This window comes from Daucus carota, chromosome 8 (genome assembly GCF_001625215.2).
Source record: "Daucus carota subsp. sativus chromosome 8, DH1 v3.0, whole genome shotgun sequence".
Taxonomy (NCBI): Eukaryota; Viridiplantae; Streptophyta; class Magnoliopsida; order Apiales; family Apiaceae; genus Daucus; species Daucus carota.
In genome coordinates this window covers 2,814,476-2,825,122 of record NC_030388.2, presented here as the reverse complement: position 1 = coordinate 2,825,122, position 10,647 = coordinate 2,814,476, and the positions used below count along the sequence as shown (strand labels likewise).

Sequence of the window (10,647 nt, the reverse complement as noted above, 5' to 3'; positions counted from 1 at the left end):
GGGAAGGGAATTTACTTGTACCGTTATTTCTGCTTGTTTTTTTGATTTGCCAAAATTATTACTGCCCTTGAGATTGACTGGAAATTTTACCAATATCCATATAAATGTTTTGTTTTTTTTCTTCAATTTTTAATGTCTCTTTATATATATTTCTCGTCCAATTCGGTCAATGAATTAAATAAGTAATTTTTATATGAAAGAGTTATAGTTCTATTGATTAAATAAGAGTTTCATTATCCTTTAAAATGACATATATAAAAAAAAGTGAAAATTACATAAAATAATAACTTATTTTTTTTTATGAGGAAGTGTATATACTCCCTCCGTCCCAACAGGAAGTTTACGTACACTGTTTGCACGCATTTTGAGGCTCTCGTAAAATATAGTTCTATAATATATTTTTGATTTTTTCTTTTTTTGAATAAAAGTTTAAACTTCAAACTTTTTTTCAAGAATTTTTTTAAAAATATATATATAATGTAAGTATACTTTATATGAGCCTTAAAATGCGTGCCGAAAAGTAACGTAAAGAACCTGGTGGGACGGAGGGAGTATTGATTTGTGAAAATTATCATGTATGTGTAGTCGTACAAAATTTTGGTTTGTTAGTCTTGGTTTGATACTCTCTTCTAAAACTAAAAGTCTACATCATGTAGATATCTATTAAACGGTTTCATATCCTGAAAATACTACTTATGTATATTAATATCTTTTTAAATATAATTTATAATTAGTTGAAAAAGGTGAAACTACTGTTAATAACATATATTAATATTAAAAAAATACTTATAAATAAATGTATAACTAATTTTAAATATACAATTTTAAATATATTTTGTCTAAAATACATATAAATAATTAGAGACGCTACTATTTAATTATAACGTATTCTACTTGAAATTTAACTCTAACGTGTTCTATTCCATTACAAACACAAACCATACGTAACATATGATGATATATGAAATATGAAAATTTTGATTTAAAATTAATTGAATAATAAACTGTCACATATTAATATCAGAACAATATTTATAGATAGATACTAAATTGTGAAAGCTAAATTTCGTTAGAAGATATAATCAATTGGTTAATATAATTTAATTAAAATCCAATTCATTAATACTAAAATACTAATAAAATGGTGTTAAGATTTAAATTATAATTAATAAATTACGAATTATATACCCGCCCGTGCTTTGCACGAGTTAAAGGCTAGTACTATAATAATAGTCAACATGGCTATAATTTGTAGTTCAAAATTTTGGTTATATTTTTTTGTTTGGTAGTCTCCCTCCTATTACTCTTACATTGTTAAATAGTTTTAGTTTTAGAGATGACAACATATTATCATATAACATTTTATAAAAAAATTATAATGACATTAAAAATAAAATTATAAATATTCGATTTTGAATATATTTCTTTAGCAAGCACCTTCAGATAACTCTTTTTAACTCGAACGTGTTTTATTGCAATACAAACACCAACCATTACGTAACCCTTTCTAATTTTAGTCTCTGCTAGTACTATAATAATAGTCAACATAGGTATAATTTGTAGTTCAAAATTTTGGTTATATTTTTTTGTTTGGTAGTCTCCCTCCTATTACTCTTACATTGTTAAATAGTTTTAGTTTTAGAGATGACAACATATTATCATATAATATTTTATAAAAAAAATTATAATGACATTAAAAATAAAATTATAAATATCCAATTTTGAATACATTTCTTTAACATCTTCAGATAACTCTTTTTAACTCGAACGTTTTCTATTGCAATACAAACACCAACCATTACGTAACCCTTTCTAAAATCTCTTACACTCAAATACTCCCTCCGTCCCACAATACATGTCACTTTAACTTTTTTCACGTAATTTGAGGTGCCAATAAAACATATGTCTATATATTATTTTTCAAATTTTCTTTTTCTGAATAAAAATATGGATGTTATACTTTTTTCAGAAAAAGAAAATTTCAAAAATAATGTATAGAAGTATGTTTTATTTGCACATCAAATTACGTGCAAAAAGTCAAAGCGACATGTATTTTGGGACGGAGCGAGTATCTTTTTTCATCATACGAAAGATATACAAAATACGAAAAATCTGATTTAAATTTAATTGAATAATAAAATATCACATATTAATAACAAAAAAATATTTACCAATAGATAAAAAATTTTAAAAGATGAACTTTCGTGAGAAAATATAATCAGTTGATTAATATAAATACTAAATTATCAATAAATTGATGTTAAAATTAAAAAAATAAACTACGACCTATATACCCGTGCTTAGCAGTGGTAAAAGGTTAGTATAAATAGATTCACAAGTACTTTAACCAAATGTTTGCATACACTTTTGTATGCATCCAATACCGTTCTTTAAATCAATATTTGAATCATTTTTAATTATATACTAGCCTTTAACCCCGTGCAAAGCACGGGCGGGTATATGATTTGTAATTTATTAATTATAATTTAATTCATAACACCATTTTATTAGTATTTTAGTATTAATAAATTAGATTTTAGTTAAATTATATTAACCAACTCGTTATATCTTCTAACGGAAATTTAGCTTTCACAATTTATTATCTATCTATAAATATTTTCTATATTAATATGTGACAGTTTATTATTCAATTTAAATGAAATTTTTCATATTTCATATATCTTCATATCTTACGTAATGGCTCGTGTTTGTAATGAAATAGAATACGTAAGTGTTAAATTTCGAGTAGAATACGTTATAATTAAAAAGTAGCGTCTTTGATTATTTATATGTATTTTAGACAAAAGATATTCAAAATTGTATATTTATAATTAGTTAGACGTTTATCTATAAGTAATTTTTAATATTAATATATGTTATTTAACAGTAGTTTCAACTTTTTTTAACTAACTAGTGAAAAAAGCAGCGCTTCGCGGCGGCGGCGTTATGAATTTTTTATAAATTTAGACAAAAAATTGTTTTAGCTACTTTCCCTTCAAACATAATACTAATAGAAAATTTATTATTATTTAGATAAAAATTAATTTGGGCCGTCCTCCCCTCAAACACAATACAAATAAAGAATCTTTTTTATAAATTTTGATACGAAATAATATTATAATTGCATAAAAGTTATTTTGAGTCTTGTTCCCGTTAAACATATCAATAATAAAAATATTATAATTAATTATTATTATAATTATGATAAAATTAAATATAATAATATAGATAAAATTTAGTTTGAGCTGCTCACTTGTCAAACACAATGCTAATAACAAAACAATATAATTTAGATTTTAGTTTGAGTCTCCTTACTCTCAATCACAATAATAATAAAAATTATTCTAATTATGATGAACTTAAAAATTATAATTGGATAAAAATTAATATGAATCGTGGTCCCGTTTTAAAATATATATATTATAACATAGATAAAAAATTATTTTAGCCGCTTTTCCATCAAACATAATACTGATAGAAAAATTATTGTTATTTAGATAAAAATTAGTTTAGGCCGCCTCTCGTGCCCGTCAAACACAATACTAATCAAGAATCATTTTATCTATGATTGTTAGTTTAAATAAATATAAAAATTATTCTAATTATAATAAAATTAATGATTATAATTGGATAAAAATTATTTTGAAGAATCCTACTTGTTTATGATTCCTAAATAAGTAAGAGAATTGTACTATCTTTGCAATCCTTTTTTTTTTTTTTATCTATAAAAGTACTTGAACCAGGTTTTAGATTATAATTTTATTTTCTATCCGAAATTTAAGAAAATTGTAAGATTGAATCCAACCATTCTATTCCAATGATGCTGTTGGACAGAAGAAGAATGCAAACATGAATATAATTAATTATGGTGTTGCAGTTGAAACCGGAGCTTATCATGAGAATTTTATGCGATGGTAGTAAGGAAATTCCTCGTGCTTGCAGTTGGCACTTGAATAAAAAAAATAGTGAATATAACGAAAGATTTAAGATTATGCGTCTCTTAAATAGTTATTTTTTTTAAGAATTATACTATTTTCACGGTCCTTTTGTCTTTATAATACTTGAACCTGATTTTTAGAATCCTTTTTCTAGATTCTAGAGTACTATCATGAGAATCAAATAAGAAGAGAATTGTATTACCTTTAAAATTCTTGAACTTGATTTTTTGAATTATAATTATAATTTTTATTCAAAATTTAAGAAAAATCAGAAGACTGAATCGAGCAATTCTAGAGACGTCCGCATCCTCCTTTATATATATATATATTGATTATAAATTATATTTAATAAGATATTAATATACATAAGGAGTGTTTTTAGTATATGAAACAGTTTAATAGATATCTACTTGTAGACTTTTAGTTTTAGAGGAGAGTACCAAAGCAAAATTTTGTACGACTACAAATTATACATATGTTGGCTTTTTATAGTATAGTGTAGATTATACATAATTTTTTATTATTATAAGTTTATCTTTGACTTTGATTATTTGATTTTAAGTTTTTCACAAATAACAATATATGAATTAAATGATTTAACTTCAGCAAATACATCATGGGATGTTAACAGGTAGGATCAGTTCGCATATATGTGATATCCAAATCCAAACCCGAAAATTTTCACCAAATGCAAACCCGGTCCAAACCCGAACAGATTTGAAAAACAAAACCCGATCCTACGGATGTCGGACCGGGTTCGGGTTTTATCGAAACCCGACTTTATTCAAAAAAAGAATTAGCTCATAATTGAACTACAAAAACACCTACATTGAAAATTGGAATCAAAATAGAATGTAAATAATTAAGCAACATGAATTTAAATATTACGTTCCATGGTATACTCCATAATAACATTACAGAGTACTTCATAGTTCAAAAACAAACCACAATATCAAAGTACATTACAGATTCAGATAAATGAATTCAGAGTTGACCTAACACCTCGCTCAGATTTCTCTGAGCCATAGAGAGGTGGATGCAAAGAACAACAGACCGCACAAACAAGCCAAAAAAGAATCGACCGTACAAACAAGCCAAAAAAGAATCGACTTGTTGGATTCTCAACCGTCCCTGCAAACACACAGTTGAAATTTGGCTCACCGTTTTAGAGAAAAGACTAGGGGAGGTGCAAGTTCCTCATCCTCTGTCCCCAACCGCTCAAATATACCTGACCTGCTATTTGTGCAAGTCGTTCCCCATGCTCTCACTAATGTACAAGCAATCCCCGGTCATTTCCATCCACAGTTGGATAATGCAGAGCTAGAAGGTCTTGCTAGGAACCTTCTCGAAGTTTCTGATCCGGAGACTAGAGGCAGCTTCAACTCCATTTTCTTTAAAGAGGTTGTGAACGTTGTCACGACAATCATGACCGACATTTGCAACAAATACGAGGCTGGAACCCAAGCTGTACGTAGATAAGTATATATATATATATATATATATATTTGTGCAGTTTATATGTTTCCGGTCTATATAAGTATTATCATAGATGTAATGTTATGTGCACGTAGTTTTGTAATTTCTACTAAATTTTCTACTTTATTGTGCATATAGATTGACACAAGCACCGGCGCGCGCCCACACACACAAATAGTGAATTAAGATGATATAGTGTATGATTTATGTAAATGGTACAAATGTAAATTGGAAATGATATATTAGTGAATATTTGTGTGTTTGTATTTTATGTAGTAGGACATAATGACAAATGATGAATTTTTGCAAGAAAATAAGGATGTTACTAATGGTGAAAGTTCTGAGAACAACATTGGTGGGGATGATGATTATTTATGGGGATGATGAATATTTATGGGGATGATGAATTGTTAAACTGTTGCTTTTGTTAACCGAGACCTAACTAACTACTGTTGATTAGTTGTAAAGTGCATTTGCATGGTTTGGAGCGTTTCGTTAAAGGGATATATATATATATATATATATATATATAGGGGTGGGTTTTGGTACAAACTTACAAACTTACAAATTTTCTGCGTTCAACATATATATAATTTGAGTTCAACATTTTCTAACATATTTTGTTGAACATCGATTGAAACTGTGTTGGAGAAGTACATAAACTAATTTTTGAATGTAAGAACTAAGTTAAACATATTATATAACTAATATTTATATATCTAAACCCCACCCAAACCATAGAGGTATAGTTTAAGTATCTTTATAGATATATTCAACATAATGATAATTAGTGTTCTACATTCGATGTTGAACCCTAGTTACAAATGTGTTGAATGCGCAATTTATTTATGCGTTATATTTAAAAATTGTGATGTTTTTTAAAGAATTTTCAACATGAATACTTTATATAACTAAGGATTAACTCGATGGGAGAATAAAAAATTTTTGTAAGTTTGTAACTTAAAAAAGTTTTTATTTGATCCTATCCCTGTATATAAATGCTTGTTAACTTTTAAATTATGTCTTAGTAAATTAATGGATATTGCTTTTTTGTTTTGGGTTTGAAATTTGTGATTGTTTGTGCATTGTTGGTTTGGTAAAATAACAAGGATATGGTATAGTTTATAATGTAAATACTGCCGTTTCTGAAATTTACTCCCTTGAAAACTATCCAATTTTGGTAATTTCCGACCAAGTATGGTAATAATGAATCTAGAAGATAGCGGTCGGTCGTCGGTCGGTTCAAAGTTTCATTTTCTATCGATCAGTTATTTATGACCATGTTTTAAAGAACAACACAATTGGTCGGTCGGTGATCGATTATGAGGTGAAAACCGACCAACTCTCTTTATTTCCTACAAACTACAGAGGTCGGAAATGCAAACTTTGGTCCGAAAGACAAAAGGAGGAATAGAAATAACCGAAGAACAAAAACATCCGCGATAATTTCAAAATGTTTCCAGAAAGTTGGGAGCAAAACGATAAGGGCCAAAAAAATACCCTAGAAGACACAATAAATGCAAAAATTAGATATGACCTCGATCCGTGCAAATACAAGCGCGGTTAAAGAATTAGGCCCGCCAAGCACTAATTAATTTTGAAATTTATGGATAAATAATTGACTAAGTAAATGGCTAATTAAAAACCGGATTAGATTCTATAAAGGGATGATTTTCAAGACTTCTCATCCTACAAGGAAATTTACACGTACATGGGAAAATTAGACTTGGTCTCAATGAAAACCTAAACGAGTCTTTCCATATATATATATATATATATATATATATATATATATATATATATAGACACACACACACACACACACATACATACACACACATATATACATTAATATAAGACAGAATGTAGCCTAATCAACTAGAACAACCCTAACGATCACTTATAAGTACATACTCTAAAGCTTTAGCGCATTAATATCGGCTAGTTTATATGCTATAAGTGGTATGATTGAATAATTAACATCCATCTAGAGAACTTGATTTAAAGCCGATTATGATTGTACCTTGTTGGTTAAAAGTTGTGCGACTGATTATGAGCATTTTTCTATCAATTTGAAAGAACGTATAACACTAGGAATTATTATTATATTTAATGAATATGGGTGATTTGATTTTTTTAGCTCTATTACCTTTTGAAATCTTTCAAATATTAAATTTAACTATAAATATATGATGCTTTTGTAAAAGAATAAAGAACTATGTATTAATTTTAATCATCAACATAAGTTGTTCCAATCATAAAATCTCTGGCTCAAGTTCTGTAAGTTCTGTGGAGATTAATATTATTTCGAGTATTGGAGTCCTCCATCTGGTCCGTCCATTTCCTTCAAATCTAACGGTTGGCCTTTTATTTTTGTTAATGCTGTGTATATTATGCTTCCTTATATGTTCTATCTTTATTATTATACGGTGTAAGGTTCGGACAGAGTCTAGCATCATAGGATCTCCTGGCAAATGAAGCCACTGGAACATCACTGTTCGAGGTCCTGCAAATCCAGATTCCTATTGCAACAGATTAAAATCCTACTAAAGAGGAGAAACTCCTTCCGCAGACTAACATACCTAAAAGTTCTAGCTCAGAATGTCTAAACTCAGTGGGATGGGTGTGCTGAAATCCAGTTGGTGACAATTATCTGGAATTTACGTGAATGGATTTTGGGGCTAATTATGAGATGCCAAGGTCATATAGTGAATGAGACATAAAGGTCATCTTTTTCTATGCTTACCTCTTCTGCTTCTTGTAGTTGTCCTTAAATTTATTCCTGAGTTGTTCCACAATGATTTTCATTCTAGATTATACTTTTTCGGTTGTTCTGCAAATGGTGAATCAATTTCAGAGTTGTTCCACAATGATTTTCTTTTGAGATTATAGTTTTCCGGTTGTTCTGCAAATGATGAATTAAAAAAATGATGAAGCCCCCGTAGGTGAACTCATTTTTGTAGTACTCCAAATGATCCAAGAAGTTAATCCCCATATGTCCATTTTCTAGTCCCACATTCTTTTCTGCCGTGTTTATATTAATAGCTTCTTAGTTTGGGTTAGGATAAAAACTGCAGGAATAGTTGACCGGTAACAGACTTTAGATGGGTGGAAAAAGAGAGACTAAAGCGTATGTACTATTATACAATCAGGACATGTACACCGTAGTTAATGTAGAATTTTAAATTAAGAAAGTATATTGGGTCTTCAAATTAAGACTCCAATATATGTGTAGTCCAAAAAGCCCAACTCCAAAATCTACATAGCATATGATAAATTTGCATATAATGTTCACCACCATATATACAAAAGGAAACTAGAATGACCGGAAAAAATAAATTAGTTAAAAAAAAAAATCTTGCGTATGTGATAAATTAGTTAACAAAATAAGAGTATACTTGGATTTTATACGATATCTTGTATGAAATTACATTAATAATGAAAATTGTGAAGAATATTTCATATTACGAGAAAATCATATATTTAAAGAGGTATACTCTTATTTTGTTTGTTTGACAAATTTATCCGAGTAGTCTCTAGCAAACTCATCATTAAGATTTTAGGAAATTAAGTGCATGCATAAAATTAATTAGTTAGAATGAATAAAAATCGTATCCAATAGATTTTTTTATATATAAAATTAATGTAGATATTTTTTTGATATAATATCCGATTAAAGAGATTTTAGATACAAGATTTGTAAATCCAGTATCTTGTAATAAATTACATTAGTAATAAATACATAAGATACACTTAATATGACATAGTTATGTATTTAAAGGTATTCTTACAAACACAAACATCATTTGAGCCGAACACATCTCTAGCTGCACCAAAAAATGTCTAATTCCTTCTCTATCTTCTCGTCCTCTTCCTCCATTAGAAGGACACAACCGGCCGATTCTTCAACGTCACTGAATACCACCAGCAACATAGCACCGGCCAGTGCAACAACTTATGGTTGCACTTATTGTGACATAACCTTCTCTACCCACCAGGCCCTGGGTGGGCACCAAAAGGCTCACAAGGAGCAGCGTCAAGCGGAAAAGCGGCAGGCTGAGACCCACTACCAGGGCATCAATCCTCAGAACAAGAGGAGAAGAGAGGAGTATGCAACTCAGGCTGCTACCGCATCAGCTGCTCTGACACCTCTTAGACCTGCGGCAGGATCCTCCCTGAATCTTCCTCCACCAGCCTCTCAACGGGGTCATGCCATCAGAAGTTCCAGGTTTTTTGAAGTGCCTGATCTGTTGGGGCCTTCTGTTGCACCCACCGCTCCTCTACCCGGTGGAGCAAGAAGCGGTCCTGCAATAGGGCATGAAGAAGAGAATGCTGTGGATTTGGATCTTAAGCTCTAGGGGAAGGGAATTTACTTGTACCGTTATTTCTGCTTGTTTTTTTTAATTTGCCAAAATTATTACTGCCCTTCGGATTGATTGGAAATTCTACCAATATCCATATAAATGTTTTGTTTTTTTTTTCCAATTATTAATGTCTCTTTATATATATTTCTGGTCCAATTCGGTCAATGAATTAAATAAGTAATTTGTATATGAAAGGGTTATAGTGCTATTGATTAAATAAGAGTCTCATTATCCTTTAAAATGACATATATAAAAAAAAGTGAAAACTACATAAAATAATAACTCAATTTTTTTAATGAGGAAGTGTATATATTGATTTGTGAAAACTATAATGTGTCTGTATTATACTATAATAATAGTCAACATGGATATAATTTGTAGTTCAAAATTTTGGTTATATTTTTTTGTTCGGTAGTCTCTCTCATATTACTCTTACATTGTTAAATAGTTTTAGTCTTAGAGATGACAACATATTATCATATAATATTTTATAAAAACAATTATAATGACATTAAAAATAAAATTATAAATATCCAATTTTGAATATATTTCTTTAACAAGCACCTTCAGATAACTCTTTTCAACTCGAATGTGTTCTATTGCAATACAAACACCAACCATTACAGTAATCCTTTCTAACTTTAATCTCTTACACCCAAATACTCCCTCCGTCCCACAATATATGTCACCTTAACTTTTTTCATGTAATTTGAGGTGCCAATAAAACATATGTCTATATATTATTTTTCAAATTTTCTTTTTCTGAATAAAAATATGGATGTTATACTTTTGTTCAGAAAAAATAAATTTCAAAAATAATGTATAGAAGTATGTTTTATTTGCACATCAAATTACGTGCAAAAAGTCAA

General features: G+C 29.0%; 1 protein-coding gene across 1 annotated transcript; it reads left to right on the top strand.

Annotated features, from left to right (window-relative positions):
* Window positions 1–9,253: 9,253 nt before the first annotated feature.
* LOC108197942 (zinc finger protein 4-like) lies at window positions 9,254–9,772 on the top strand. The gene has a single exon (XM_017365679.2). It carries the CDS (start codon window positions 9,254–9,256, stop codon window positions 9,770–9,772), a length of 519 nt encoding a protein of 172 aa, XP_017221168.2.
* The last annotated feature ends 875 nt before the right edge of the window (window positions 9,773–10,647 follow it).

Excerpts from the sequence above, each read along its gene's own strand:
- LOC108197942 (XM_017365679.2), top strand. The coding sequence starts at position 9,254 with ATGTCTAATTCCTTCTCTATCTTCTCGTCCTCTTCCTCCATTAGAAGG.